At 51.6% G+C, this 15,366-nt stretch overlaps 1 protein-coding gene across 1 annotated transcript; it reads right to left on the bottom strand.

The window, feature by feature from the left end:
- Positions 1 to 7,605: 7,605 nt before the first annotated feature.
- On the bottom strand, positions 7,606 to 12,358 carry CBX2 (chromobox 2). Its single transcript, XM_077834312.1, has 5 exons — positions 12,173 to 12,358; positions 12,017 to 12,060; positions 11,042 to 11,107; positions 9,528 to 9,597; positions 7,606 to 8,973 (listed from the first exon to the last, which is right to left on the bottom strand). The coding sequence occupies exons 1-5, from the start codon at positions 12,356 to 12,358 to the stop codon at positions 7,606 to 7,608; spliced, it is 1,734 nt and encodes a 577-aa protein (XP_077690438.1).
- Between the last annotated feature and the right edge of the window lie 3,008 nt (positions 12,359 to 15,366).

The raw sequence follows: 15,366 nt of genomic DNA, 5'->3' as shown, positions 1-15,366 counted from the left end.
ACCCTCCCAGCAAAACAGCCCGGGCCCGGAGCTGCCCGCGGAGCCCCCGCCAGCCTGGAGGGGGAGGCCTCCCTGCCTTGCGCTTAGCCCCTCACTGCAAGAGGAGCTGAAGCGCCTTGGGGTGCGAACTCCGTCCCTACCGGCCCGCGAACGGGAGCCCAGGCTGCCTGCCCTGGGGAGGAGAGGTCACACCTCGGGCAGAGACCCCCCCGGCTTGTCACCCCCGCCCGGACAGTCTCTTTGCGCAGGCCAGAGGGAGCAGCCGCGGGCCCCAGGCTCTTGGTGCTGCTGACCCGGGCTCCCGGCTCTGGAGGGCTCCCGGCTGGTTTCATTTTCGCTTGGCTGCTGCGCCCGGTGCAAGGTCCACGCTGCCCCGGGCAGGGTATTTTAAGAGGTGTTCTGGCGCAGCGCGTGCAAGAGAAGGGCGAGTCTGGGCCCGGTGCCTCTCGGGGCAGCCCCCGGCTCCCACCAGGGTTACCCCCACTCCGGGGGCGCAGCGGGCTCTCTCCGCCTGTGCGCTGCATTAGCGTCTCTTCTCCGGCAGCCGCGCCCTCCCCGGGCAGCCAAGCGCCCGCCCGCCCCCGGGGGCAGCCGGCTCCTGCCCCATTGCCCAGCTCCGCCTGCCCCCGGCTGGGCAGGTAGGGCTGAGCCGCCCGTGCCCAGGCTGCAGGAAGGCGCATGCGGGGCGCGCTCCTCTGGCTGCTCCGCAGGTGGGAGATGCGCAGGCCCGGCTCCCCCAACGCCCCGGAGAGGGAAAGACACTTGGGGGAGCCGCGGAATCCCGCGGTACTGCGCGGCCCAGGGCTGGGCAGCGGGGTGCTGCTCGCCCTCCCTCGGCCCCGGAGCACTGTCCAGTGCCGCTCAGAGCCTGGCCCGGGGCCCAGCGCTTTGCGCCGCCAGCGCAGCGCACGCGGGGCCAGGCGCAGGAGCGGCCAGGCGAGGGGGGCTCAGAGACCAGCCCCTTCCTCCCGCGGGGCGAGAGGAGGGATTAAGCCCAGGCCCCGCCAGTTGAGCGAACCGGCCGCGTTTGCCGCGGCTGGAAAAGGAGCCGGGGCGGCCCGGCCCCCACCCCCCAGGGCGGCGTTGTGCTTTTTAACAGCTGAGGAGTAATATCAAGAAGGCCTCTGCCCCAGAACTGCTGGGAACGGCGAGGGCAAAGGGCCTTGTTGCTCCAGAAAGCTTCCCCGCTCAGGTGAGCTAACAGATCCTGCAGGAAGAGCCTAGCGAAGCTTTAAGCAGGCTGTCTGCACCCCCTGCTCCTGGCAGGTTTGGGCCCCGTGAGATTAGTTCTCCCCTGCTCCAGCAAAAACAGGGTTTGATACTTGTAAGTATCCTTGGAAGAGGGAAACACCTTCCAGGAGCAAAGCTTCCAGTTCCAGCCCCCTTCCTGCACCTGCTCGCTCACCTTTCTTTTCAGGTCCCCTTGAGGAGCACACCAGTTTGGGGTCTGAGTCTCCCTTGCTCTCCTAAGACGCCCCAAAGCACTGCAGCTGCCCCAAGGCAGGGCTGGTAAAAGAGAAGGGCAAAGGTGGGCCAAAATCATGGACAAAGAGGCCTTTTCTGCATTAGGTACCTTGACTAACTGAGGGTGGACAGGGCGTTCCAAGGGAATTCATGGCAAAGGCCATACTCATGGGGCTAAACATTGCTGACAGAATGATGTAAAGCTATAAATTGGTCAGAAAGTGGCGAGAGCCTGACTTGCACCCCTCCTTTGGTTTACGAAGCACGTGTCGCTGATCCCTTCTATTGGGCAGGGGCCAAGCCAACCTTTGTGGCCCCTCGCGCTGAACTCAAGAGAGGGCTGTGCGAGCTTAGACCAGGTCCAGATTTTAGCCCCAGCTGCACTAGGGAGGATGCAGTGTAAGTAAGAGGGTGGTGGAAGGTGCTTTGTCACTTGCTTTTCTTGCTTCCACCTTTCCCCGCCTCCCCCTCATAATATCACCTCTGGTGCACAGTGACCCAACAGGGATTCACTGGCAGCTAAGCTACAGGAAAGCTGATTTCCCCCTTCCCTCTCATTGCAGAACTCCTTCTCTTGGGGAGCTGTCACACTTTCTCCGCATCCTAATCATGGTGGTTTGTTCCCCACTAAATACAGGCACAGGGTATAATGCTCAGCTAAGTCAGGGGGATTTGCCTGGTAGAAGTTGGAGCAAGGTGACTGAATTCCCATTCTCGTGTTCTAGTCCTAGGTCTGCGACTGACACAGTCTGTCACCGGGACAGGGAAAGGTCCACGTCACACGGTGTCTCTTGGCTGTGCCATGAAGCCTAATGTCCGGGAAAGGTTGTGAGACAGTCACCTGGAAAGTACAGTTACACAGCCCATCACCCCATGCTGCACAGCAGTCTGAAAAGTTTAAAAAAATATTTATTGATATACTAACATGAATAAAAACATTATACAAAGTTGTCTGACATACCAACTTCTAGTGTTTTCCTGCAAAATAAATTAAAAGCAGCCTAGAGGTCTGGAGTCTACACTAGCATTAGTGTCCAAAAATACTAGAAAACATCACAAAATGCAAGGAAGCCAACTCTAGGGTCACCAAAGGAATCCCAACCACTGACGTGAACACACTACAAGCTCAATGGGCAGCCATTGTCTTCAGGTAGGCAGCCCTTATTTAACCTCTGGGCTGGGCTGCGGTCTTGTTTCCAACAAAGAACTCAAGCTTTCCCCGGGTTATAACATATCCAACGCTTGTTCTCTAAAAAGCAAACACACTGTAGTAGTTTAAAGCAATCAGAAGTGGCATACAGGAATGATTTGGCTTTTTTAATAATAAAAAATAATAAATGCAAATCAGGCAGTAATTGGCACTGTGACAAGAACAATTGTTTTCACACACACCTCCTCAGTTTCTTTTAGTAGAACCTTTTCTTTTTGGGTCCAGAGTCCTTCACATCTAGGTCAGCCTCAGAACCAAAACAAAAAGAATCAGCTCCCAAGAACTCCAGTTTTTTGGTACAATATATATATAAAAATATACTAAACTCCTAACGAAGATGACTGAATTGTCCACTTTTTCCAGTCCAATGAAAAACCCCTTTACTTCACCAGATTATGCCAGGATAAAATACTGATTCAATATACAAATACTGCAGTACTATTCCCGGGGAAACCCCTTAAGACTAAAAATAGTGACAAACCTCTAATTGGTTTTTTTGACATGCAACTAAAACACAAACTCATAGCAGCAAATTTTATAAAAGGTAGACTTTGAAGACTAATTTTATTGGTAAACACAATTAGCACCAGCTTTTTAAACTTCAGTCCACAAAAGATTAAATTAAAATGCACAATTTGCCTTTGAGAGGCTGACTTCAAAGTTAAACTTTCACTCAGACACACACACACACACACACACACTCACTCACATTGTTAAGGGGAGTCAACACATTTAATGCCAGATTAAAGGGGGGAGGAAGAATGAGATGAAAGCAAGGTGTTTCCAGATTATCACTTTCACAGTCTATAACTTTGGGATTGAAACAGCTGGTTAACAGAAAGGCACAATGTTAGCATTGGCAAAGCAGGTTCCCACTGCTACAGGAGGGGGGAAAACCCAGTTTTATAAGTGGCTGGTGCTAAAAGAAAGCCAGTTTCCATTTGTATTACAAGTTTCCAGGGCAAAAATTAAGAATCCCAAGAAAACATCACCCAGATTCTGAAAGGTCTTTGAGTGGGACCAAGCCATCAAATGTGAATACAATTTAATTTAGCACTGGAATTCTGAATGGGGACATCTTACGTAGAGCTCGTCTAGGCTGGAGGACTCTGCACCGCAAGTACGCAGATGTGGTTTGCACTGTTTGTAAAGGAAGGCAGGCATGCAGCATCAGTGCAAACCGGTACCCGCCATGATTAGTCACACCCGTCCAAGCCCTGTCCTCCGCCAGTGCAGCCCGCTTGACACCCCAGAGTAAAACCACAGGCACTGACATTACACGAGTAGGGACGGAGAAGCAGGTTTCTATCATCTTGATACAGTCTCATCAACTGGCCCCTCTCCAGACCAGCGTCAAATGCCATTTTTCAATGGCCACCCCAGCAGGTTGTTTACACAGACCCATCACCAGCCTTATTCTCAGGATTTCTGGGTTCATCCCTGTTGAAGCAGCTTCTTCCCTCTCTGTGTTCAGATGCCAACCTCAGAAAGTATGGTGCAGTTCCCTTTGGACACACACCAGCTGCTATCATCACCAAAGCAGGTGTACCTGGGGATCCACATAAATGCTGGGTGCCACACTGCTGAGGAGGGTCCTCTCCCCTGCCCCTCACCTACGTCCTTGCTTTTCACAGGACCCTGGACTAACCCAGCTTTGCATAAGCACAAGACAGCTGTCAGTGACCTGTCCCATGGGCAAGGCTGGGACAGCACATTCCAAAAGGCACATTGTAAGTTACTTTCGTTTGGATTTGCAAAGGCCAAGTAGTAAATATTTGGTGTGTGAGGAAGACAGCCAGCCACAGCCTTTGAGATGTCCAGACCCCTCTTGTTCATTACTGAAGGAAAGGATCTGCCAGCATCCCCATGTCTGGGGCTTCAGAACACATGTGGCAAAGGCCACCGCAGGGGTAAAGGCTTCTGAACCCACAAGCTATTTTTTTCTTGACGTTCTCAAAGTCGCAGTAGTTAGTTTGGCTGCATGTGAATTATGAGGTCAACTGAATAACAGACGTTACTTTTTGGCACCAGGGAGCTCCAAAGCAAACCCTCCTCGCGGACAAAACTGGTCTGACCCACCTGACCCCTTGTCCCACGCACTTGAGGAGGACAGCTCTTACGCTGGATAGTGCAGCCAGCCACACCACCGACAATCCCTGGGCTGGCAGAGGGTGCGGGAGCTCTGCTGCAGCAAATCTGAAGTGAGCTCCTTGCCCCTAGGTTGACTGTTAGAGCGTCAATTACTTTGGGAGGGAGCCACAGCGAAGGCTGTCTGGCTGGCAGAAAGGTCACTAACTACAAGGGGGTGGAAACCCCCACCCCACAAATCCACCTGGTAATGTTCAAGGCAGGAACCATTCCATAAGATTAAGGGCTTGTCAACTCAAACCGGACCCAATCTTAGGTTTGTTAAAAACGAAACCTAAATCCATTAAGGTTTGTGAATTAAATACAAAACCCAGTGGAACCTTCCCTGGCAACCCAGACACCACAGAACCAACAGTAATAGATTATAAACCTCCCTGACCTGAGAGAACAGTAGAACAGCCAGTCCAGGCCCAAAGGAACTTGCATTTTAAATGCCTGGCCACATCAGAGCAGTAAAACAGAATCTAAGAAATATACGTGCGCCTATATTCACCTAAGGGGCCTGCAGCCTTTGGCTCTTTACGAGTTGACAGCATCCCTTTGGTAGCCCAGCTGCTCCTGACACTGCAGGTGCTCCATACTGTGGCCGAGGAAGATGCACGTCACTGGGCAGGGATGTAGCAGGTGAACCCACCCACTTTGAAGCAGCACCTAAACACACTGACCCGACAGCCCAGTCGTTGGCCACCCTGCTGCAGGGATCTTTCAAGGGCTGCCTTTTGCAGGCATGTTCTTATAGCACATGAAGGTACCAGGCTGCCCCTGCCACACACCCAGGAGAGTTCCAGATCACTACAATCGCAAAGGCTGCATTCAAACAGAGTTCAGCACGAGCCTCCTTGTCTGCCTGAAGCAGGCTCCATCCAGAGCCTGCCAAAGGCTGTCCCTGGGGAACTGCTGCTTGAGAGGCAGTGAGGTGTGTGCTCTCCTCACCCCAGCGACATTGGGCCCCACCCTAGGAGGCTTTGAGCACCCGGAGTTTCCACTGACATCAATGTGAATTGAAGGCACTTGGCAGCACCCAGCTTGAGCCCTGCGTGCACTGCCTCCACCACGCTCATAAAGCCTGCTAGCAACAGGAGCTCGGCAGGAATTCTGATCCCACAAACGCTGTGTTTTAACCGGTTCCAGAGCCGCAGCCGTGTTAGCCTGTATTCGCAAAAAGAACAGGAGTACTTGTGGCACCTTAGAGACTAACCAATTTATTTGAGCATAAGCTTTCGTGATGCATCCGATGAAGTGAGCTGTAGCTCACAAAAGCTTATGCTCAAATAAATTGGTTAGTCTCTAAGGTGCCACAAGTCCTCCTTTTCTTTTTGTGTTTTAAGCCTCACTCATTCCTAGTGGTAGCATCAAGACAAGGCTAATGGCAAGTCAGAGCCCCAAGCTGCCCGCTATCCCCTGCCTCATGGCATCTACAAACCTCAGACCTAGTAGAAAAGGTTTCTCCATTGTGCTTGAGCCTCATAGTGGGTCTCCAAGTAGCAGGTGGCTTTAGGCCCAGGGCTGCAAAACCTACACACAGTCCTGAAGGACGTGTGTGCACGCAGCAAGTTAAATCCTGCCACAAGTATTTGCACGTAGCATGTGAAGTGTTAAAGATACTGGGACAAAGAAAAGGCCTGGATTTGGAGAGCACTGGGCTGCCCAGCACTAAATTGTCCAGACTGGTTCCCAACCCTGACTTCTCTTCTTTCACGCACACAGAGACATTCACAGCAGCAGCTCATACTGCTTGCAGCCCTGGCCAACCGCTGATCAGCCACCAGCTCACGCTGTGCACCTCAAACGTGCCACGTGTGGTGTGAATGCAGGCTGTGACGCCCATTCCCACCACAGTGGGTCTGGGTTTGCCAGCGACAGGAGCAGGTTTAGTCTGAAGGCCCCTTGCCCCCCACCTCCCTTCTGAACAAGGGAGGATTTTGTATAAAAATGTAAACAATATTTCCATTTCATTTGCAAAACATCACAAGAGAACGAGCAGTCACTTCACGCTCATCACTGGGAGCAACCTAGCCCAGGAGGGTAGCTGGGCTTAAACTAATGTCCCCTGAAAACCCCCACATCTACAGGCAACTCCCCCCGCCCCGCAGCATGCGGAACCCTGTGGAAGTTGGCTGTCTGATTTGGATTGAGTCTGACTGTCCCAGGAGATAGCGGGCAGATTTGTGCTAATGCCTAGAAGGAAAAAAAACCCTCACTTTTTCTTAAGGAAAAGCTTTAGCCTGTTACATTGCATGACCCCATAGCCCTCTCCCCATCTGTCCAGGTACTTGCACACGTGGTGTTCTGACATTTCAAGAGGTACAGCAAAGAAACCCAAGCACAGAGAAACCTGGCTTACCAGTCACTTGCTAACCACTTTTTAGCAGCCAGCTAGCCAGTCTTAATCCCCACCAGAGAACCACTGCATTAACCTTACTCTGTACCACCTGCTATAGTGGTCAGAAAAACAGAATGGCCTTTGGTAGCTGTTAACAGGCTTCACTGCATCCTACTCCTCCCAGCCTTCAGAAAAGAATCTCGACTGGCTCCAGGAGGCCTCCAGAGATACAACGACCCTCCAAGAACAATGCTGACCGGCAATGGCAGAACGCTTTGTTGGGGGAGGCCGGGGTCTTGTTCAATAGCCAATTGCTTATAGGGGCAGGGACACCTGATTTTTGCCTCCCCAAATCTCATTGCCATCTGGCATTCACTTGGAGAAAAACCCAATGAAACAATGGGGAAGAGGCATCAGAAGGGGCTATGGGAACCCATCTCCCCACCTCGCACCTCCTGGTTCAGTAATGTCTAAGATTGAAGAACCCAACACTGGTGGGAGACTCCTTGACGGTCACTGTAATCAGGTTGGCTGTCACGTCTGTGACAAAGACGTGTTCAATCAGGCTGCGGGTGGGTTTCCAGTCCTGGCTGGTCTGGATGGAGACTGACATGTTCTGGCCCATACCAGGAAACGAGGCAGAATCCCGATCCGAATCAGAGCTGGTCTCCTCTTCGCCGGTGCTCATTTCAGACAGGGCTGCCGGCTTGCGGTTCTCCGTTGTGGGGTGCCCCTCTGGCGCACATGGGACTCCACTTTTTGTCACCTCTCTTTCCCCAGCAGCTGCTCTTTGCATGGGTTTCTCGTTTTTGCAGGTATCCACGCCTGGCGGCAGCCCAGCATTTTGGGCAAGCAGCCCTGTGCCCACCCTGCTGCCCTTGGCAGCGGCTGCCCCCACATTCGCAGCCTCGGCAGCAGCACTTTTGGCCAGAGTCCCACAGACATGACGAGGGAGGCTGCTGCCAGCGGCTGAATTCGGCCCATTTTTGACACTCTGTAAGTTTAAAGCTTGAAGGTTCAGCTCCTGATGGGACGTCAGCTGGCTTCCTGGGGCAGGGGAATTCCCAGGTGCCTTGCTGCCATTGTGCAGGGTCTGAGCCCCAGCAGTGAAGCCGGATTTCTGATCCCCCCCAGCACCACTGCCGAGTGCCTTGGCTGTTTTGGATCCTGGCACATTCAACCCAGGCTCCCCAGGTCCTTTCTGGTTTCTCATTTTTAAGTCCAGTCCTAGGCTACTCTTGGTGGCTGCCTGTGACTTGAGTGCCAGCCTCCCTGGGAGCGGAGCCTCTGCAGAGCTCTGGTTTTGGGACATCCTGTTCATGTAGTGCACAATAGAACTCTGCCAGCTGATCCCGTGGTTTGGGCTCCCAGAGGAGCCCTTCAGTATATTGGGCAGGTTCTCAGCAGATAAGCCCCCTGGACCAAGCCCACTCAGTGCACTTTGGGGCTCTTTCACATTAGATTTAAGCACAGCAATACCTGAGCTCTGAGCATTGTGTTGGGGCTGTAATTTCCCCATTAGTTTAGAACCTCCCCCCGTCTCCTTTCGGGTGGTTTTCAGCACCTTGGCCACATTCATGGTCCTTCTGGCTGCCTTCTGCTCCGGAGGCAGAGGTTTCCGCCCACGCTTCTTCCTGACAGGGTCTTTTATTTCCGGCTTCGCAACCAGAATCTGAGCTTTCTTCTGTGGCACTGGGTGAGTCTCTCTGCTCCGGGGACCTCTCTTTGCCTCCAGGTCACTCTCATCCTCTTCATCAGAGGAGGAGGAAGATGAAGAGGTAGAGGATGAGGAGCTACTTGACTTGATTTTTGGAGGCACCTCTGGTTCCTTTAAAACAAAAATAAAGAGGGAGCAGGGAGAACATTAGCTTGAATTAAGATAGCGGGCAGAACTGAGTGTGGCTACGTTCTTCAGCAAGATACGAATTTGTTCCTGGTGACCCCCATGGATCACTGCATTACATGCACCAGTCCCTGACTGTGCGCAGGCCTCTACTCTGCAAAGGGTTAAAGAGCCCCCACTGCACACAGGCCAGATCTAATATATTGCCCTCAAATTCCATGTGACTCCCACTTTTCCGTCCCCATCATTGCTGATGAGCAATTACCAAAGTATCTGGATAAAGAGAAGCTTCCCCTATCCCTGCCCCTTATATGCAACCTCAGAGACAAATTCCTGGGTACATTCTGCTCTCAGAACAGCGTCTCCTGGCAGCTCTGTGCCCTCCCATTCTCCAGTGGAAATCCAAGACGTAGGATCCATTTCAGCAACATTGAACACTCCACATTATGACACAAGAGGTTGTAAGGGACCTTTCAGACAAAGACTGTCCCAAGAACGGCCATTACCCCACCACTCCACACATCACCACTGTTACTTACCACATGTTTCCTGGGCCTGCCTCTGGGTCGTTTGCCCCTCTTCCGATTCTGCACCTCTTTCTCATGTTCCCTGCAAACACACCAATTGAGGACAATGCTGCACCCAGGAGCCAGTCTACTTCCTCTCTTATCAGCAGAGACCGTTTGTTTGAAATGCTGCACGACTCAGTTCTAATCCAAGCAGCAACAGATACTCGGGAGCATTATACTTGTGACAAACACACAGCAACCTTTCCTGGAGAGCTCCAAGCCTACAGAGTTCACACTGGCCCAGGCTGTTTGTTGTGGGTTTGGGAAAGCACCCAGGTCATTTTGTAAGTGCAGTGGGGGGAAGGAATTCTACTGCGGTCTCTGGGAGTCACAGAATAGCTCTCCCAGCAGAGCAATATGTAGACTATTTACCCCATGGCAACAGATGCTGGTTACTGGAATAGAAAGTCTGCTAGTGTAGACTGTGTGTGAAGTTCTTATAGCAGCCAAGCTGGCAGCATCGCAGCAGTTGCCAAGCTCTGCACTGCCAGTGTGATGAAGGAAAGAGACCTCCTGGAAACAGGATCACAGCAAGGTGGTGCTGGCGAAGAGGCATCGCTGTCCTCTGCTAGATGATTCCCTATGACAATAAGAGACCACAAAAGGGCCCTCTGACTGTGAGGCAGGATGCCATATAGGAATGGAATTATGGGATGGAGAAGAGGTTATAAGAACAGTGTCTCCAGAGCAAAGTGATGGCTGACTGAACACCAGAGTCCCTTGCTCACTTTGCTGCAACCTATTAAACAGGTCACTGTGCCACCCACAATAATACCTAGTTTTTTAAAAAACAAAGGGGATTTAGAAACCCGCTCTAATTAAGGCCAATCATAAAGTTCAGTGTTTTTATATTAGTGCAAAGGCAAAAGATTTGCCAGCACTGTGGCGAACGTAGCCAGAGGGCTCTGTCTGCACCCCAGTGCACACGGAGTTCTAGATCCCTTAGCTAATCATACAATCCGATTGCAGAGCTGCACTCCCGATACAGGCACTGAACATTATAGACAGCCCCTTGCCTCTAGCCCCGCCAGCCCGCCCAATCACTGCCAGGGGACACGTATCACATTCCTCCGACAAGTATGTTTTCAGTGGATTTTTAAAATAAGTTTGTTTCTGTAATTCTGGAAACTGCCTCTGTCTGTGCATGCAGCCGACAGGGAAGGACAACCAATGCCCAGACCTTCAGATCAGAGGTCAAGTACATTCAGCTCCCAGTGCTCCTTTCCAAGTTACATGTGGGTATGGCGTGCCAGGGCAGCCACATTGCACAGTCTATGTAAAATGCACTCTGATCTGGCCCCAAATTAACCACATTTATAACACTTGGTAGCCTCTATGAACCTGAACTGTTAGTTTAGATTATCACCATATTTTAGCCTAATGAGCTCTTCAGTATGCCGTTTGCAGGACTTCCAAAGACCGAATGATGGATCAGACATTGTTCATCCAACAACAACAACCAGAAGTATTTATAGTTTGCTCACTTCTTTTGGAAGGCAAGGAGCAGCCTTGGATCAAGAATATTCTCTTCAGGTTCCCAGCTGTTGTGTCTGGAAAAGAAGAGTAAACACACCATAGAGACCAGCAACATGAAAGCATTTTTTTAAAGTTTGGATTAATAGATGGAATATCATCGGCCCAAAAGCAGCTCACACGACAGCCTGAGAACAGTGAAGCTGAGAACAGTGCGCAGGCTCCAACCAAAGCCCCATCTTTGAATAACCCCGAAGTAATAATCCCGCAGGGGAAGTCGGGGTTCTGCTGCAAACGCTGCAGAAATGGCAACGCCCCTACGTAGGATGCAAACCCCATGCTCATGAGAGTGCTCTGAAGAAGATGCTCTGGAGAGCAGAAGTGACTCTGGAAAGGGGGTGCTGGATTTTGGGGGGAAATAGCCTCCCCTCCCTTGCCCTGGGGTCAGAAAACTGCGACGGTCTAGAAAACGCGAAGCGTATTGACTGACAGGGGGCAAACCCTGGATGAGCCGAAGGATTAAGGACAACAATGTGTGCGCTGCGGGGAGGGGGCTGAAAGGCGAAGCGGAGCGAAAACCCGGAGAGGAGCCTGGGCTCCCAGGAGCAGCCGGCGGGAGGAGTGAACAGAAAGGGTCCCCGCCAGGCTGCCAAATCCCTCCCGTTCGGGGCACGGCGCAGCCCCACAGGCATCAATGGGAAGCTCAGGTTTCATTCAGCGGGCGAAGCATGGGCACCCAGGCAGCTCCCCCGGCCCGTCCCCGCCGGAGCGGGGGCCGCTCGGAGCCGCCTGCGCCAGCCCGGGGGCCGGGGCCGCAGCACCAAGCGTGCGCCGGGGCCGGGGGGGCGGACACTTCTGGGTAAACAAAAGGGACCCGGGGCCGGGACGCGGCGCCTCCCGAACAAAAGCAGCGAGGAAGGGGCCGGAGCAAGTTGCCGCCCCGCGTCCCCCCGCCCCACAGCCGCCCCGCACCGCCCCGCACTCACTTGGAGGACCAGCCTCGCCACTTCACCAGATACTCCAGCTTGCCCTGCGGGGGGGAGAGAGAAGCGGTTAGCGCCGGGCCTGGCGGGGAGGGTGCCCGGGAGCTGGGGGGGGCAGGGGCCGGGGATGCCCGGGGATGCCCGGGGCCGGGCGCCCACCTTGCGGAGCCGCTTGCTCAGGATGCACTCGGCGGCGAAGACCTGCTCGCCCACGCTGCTCAGCTCCTCCATGGCGCCGGCCGGCTCCGCTCCCCGCCCCGCCGCCCCGAGCGAGCCAGCGACACACAAGGGGACTCGCCGGACGGAGCCCTGAGGCGCGCCCCCGACCGCCGCGTGCACCCGCATCCCCCCCCGGCGCGCTCCCGCGGCGGGGCACACAATGCGGCGCGCGCGCGCCCGGCTCCTCCCCCACCCCCAGCTCAGAGGCTCCCCAAATTCCCAGGCAGCCAATGGGGAGGGGAGGGGCGGGGCGGGCGGAGACCGGCAGCTGGGGAAGGGGACGGGGTCAGGCTGCTGCAGAAAGGAGAGTGATTGTCTCAGCGCGACCCCTCCCCTTCCTGCCCAGCCGGGGGGATTCGCTCCCCCTGCCCCTCGCGTGGACCCCGCGGAGGGGCCTTTGGCCCTGGCCACAATCCCAGGCATGAGAAGTGAGGCGCCCGTAGGTTTCCGCAGGGCCCCAAGGACCCTCAGGCCGCACCCGCAGAGGCTGCGAAGCCGAGTGTGCCGGGGCCGGCGAGGAGGGGCAGACGTGAAGCTCCGGCTCCGAGAGCCCCTGCAGCTGGGACCCTCACGCGCAGCGTAAGCCGGGGGCGCTCCCAGCGAGTGCTCTGTGGCTGCTGGCTGCTCCCATCATTTTTCCTAAAATACCTAATTAACTTTAGGGAAAACAAATAAGTATGCGCAGGCACATGTCCAAATCCTTGTAATTTATCTGCCTAGTTTCTTTTGTTTCTTTTTTGCTGCAGACTCAATAATAACCATAACGTACAGTGGTCTCTCTTCTTTACTGGACCTAAGCAGAATAGAAACACAAATAAGGGGCGTTGAGCATTCTTGTCGTTTTTCTTGTTGTTTCTTTTGCTTTTTAAAAAAGACATGCTAGCTACAGTGTGTGCTGTGAAGAGTGATATTAACAAACATACAAATCTCTCTTTCACAGCAGACTTACCGAGCCCTGGATGGTGAGGTGGTAATGGGAACCAGGGGTAGTGGGGCAGCAGGGGGCCAGGGGTGAAGGAGGGTGAGCTCAGGGCCAGAGTCTGGCACCACATAGCCAGGGGACAGGGCCTGGGGATGAAGCCCTAATCCCCTCCGCTAGAGCCTGCCACCCGCCATCCCAGGGCTGAAGCCCAACCCCACCACCCCCAGGAAGGTGGGAAACTCACTGGCTGCCTCCTCCAGCTTGTGTGTCTCCAGAGGAGGGCAGGGTCCAACACTGGTTGTGGCCCATGGGGAGGGGCTGCTGCTTTGCTCCCCCATCACCGCCCAGGAGGCTGTGGCCTCAAGAAAAGCCCCTGGTGGCTGCATATGGCTGCAGTGGACACATTTGAGAGAAGCTGGTATAAACTGAGTTATACCCTCAGCCGAGCTGATTGGAAAATGCAAAAGAAATCAATTCCGCAAACGTTTTTGACATTTTAAAGTAGTGTTTGTTTTTCAGGGTTTGAAATGGGCCTAGTCTTCATCTCTCTCTATTTTTTGCAATATCTTTAATTGAAATTGTTTTCAAAATGGCTATCAAAACTTTTCATTTATCAAACCCAATTTTGATAATCATTTTGATTTAAAAAAAATATTAAAAATGATGAAAAACCCAAAACACTAGATAATATTGGGCTACTTTTTGATAAAAAGACCTTTAGTTCAAAAATGTTTGTCTAGCTCTAACCATAAGCAATGGTTTATTAAAAAATTAAAATATTATATAACAAACAAGGAAAGGGGAAATTAATTGATAGTAATGAATATAAATCAGGAATTATGAAAAGATGTTAAGAGAAGCAAAGGTACATAAGGAGAAATCTGTGGCCAGTAGAGTTAAGAACAAGGAGTTTTAAAAAATATTTTAAGAACAAAAAGCATTCTGACAATGGTACTGAGCCACTACTGGATGGACACAGTAGAATTATTAATAATAATGCAGAAAAGGCAGAAGTGTTCAATAACTATTTCTGTTCTGTACCTGGGGAAAAACAGATGATATAGTTTCATTATATAGTGATGATAACTTTCTTTCCATTCCACAAGAATCCCAGGAGAATATTAAACAGCAGCTACTTAAGTCAGACATTTTAAAATCAGCAGGTCCAGTTAACTTGCATTCCAAAAATTTTAAAAGAGCTGGCCGAGGAACGCGCTGGACCATTAATGTTGATTTTACAATAAGTCTTCGGGCACTGGGGAAGTTCCCAGTACTGGAAGAAAGCTAATGCTGTGCCAATTTTTAAAAAGGGTAAACGGGATGCCTTGGGTAATTATAGGCCTGTCAACCTGACTCTCATCCTGAGAAAGCTAATGGAGCAGCTGAAAATGGGACTTAATTCATAAAGAACTAAAGGAGAATAATTTAATTAATGCAAATCACATGGATTTATGAAATATAGAGCCTGTCAAACTAACTTGATATCTTTTTTTAATGAGATTACATGTTTGGTTGATAGAGGTAATAGTGTTGTTGTAACTTCTGTAAAGTGTTTGATTTGGTACCCTGTGACATTTTGATTAAAAAACTAGAACAATAAATGGGTTCAAAACTGACTCTCTGATAGGTCTCAAAATGTAATTTTAAATGAGGAATCATCAATGAGCAGGCATGTTTCTAGTGGGGTCCCACAGAGTCTGGTTCTTAGCTGTACTCTTATTAACATTTTTATCAGTGACCTGGAAGAAAACATAATCTAATCACTGACAAAGTTTGCAGATGACACAAAACTGGGGGAGTGGTAAATAATGAAAAGAACAGGTCACTGCATTAGAGCAATCTGGATCACTTGTTAAACTGGGTGCGAGCTAACAATAAGCATTTTAATACATCTAAATATAAATATGTACATCTAGGAACAAAGAACATCAGCCATACTTACATGATGAAGGATGCTATCCTGGGAAGCTGTGACTGTGAAAAAGATTTGCGAGTCATGGTGGATAATCAGCTGACCATGAGCTACCAGTGTGATGCTGTGGCCAAAAAAGATAATTCAATCCTGGGATGTATAAACAAGGGACTCTCTAGTAGGAGTAGAGAGGTTATTTTACCTCTATGTTTGGCACTGGTGTGACCATTGCTGGAATTCTATGTCCAGATTTGGTGCCCACAATTCAAGAAGGATGTTAATAAATTGGAGGAGTCAGAG

This window comes from Eretmochelys imbricata, chromosome 14 (assembly GCF_965152235.1).
Source record: "Eretmochelys imbricata isolate rEreImb1 chromosome 14, rEreImb1.hap1, whole genome shotgun sequence".
Taxonomy (NCBI): Eukaryota; Metazoa; Chordata; order Testudines; family Cheloniidae; genus Eretmochelys; species Eretmochelys imbricata.
Note: the sequence above shows the minus strand (reverse complement) of the source record. Positions and strands in the feature narration are given on the sequence as shown.

Bases quoted from the DNA above. Each gene is read 5' to 3' on its own strand.
- CBX2 (XM_077834312.1), bottom strand. From the start codon at position 12,358: ATGCGGGTGCACGCGGCGGTCGGGGGCGCGCCTCAGGGCTCCGTCCGG. The intron at 9,598-11,041 runs GTGAGCAAACTA...GTGTGTTTGCAG, and splicing joins CTCCTTGCCTTCCAAAAGAA to GGAACATGAGAAAGAGGTGC. The intron at 8,974-9,527 runs GTAAGTAACAGT...TTTGTTTTAAAG, and splicing joins GCAGGCCCAGGAAACATGTG to GAACCAGAGGTGCCTCCAAA.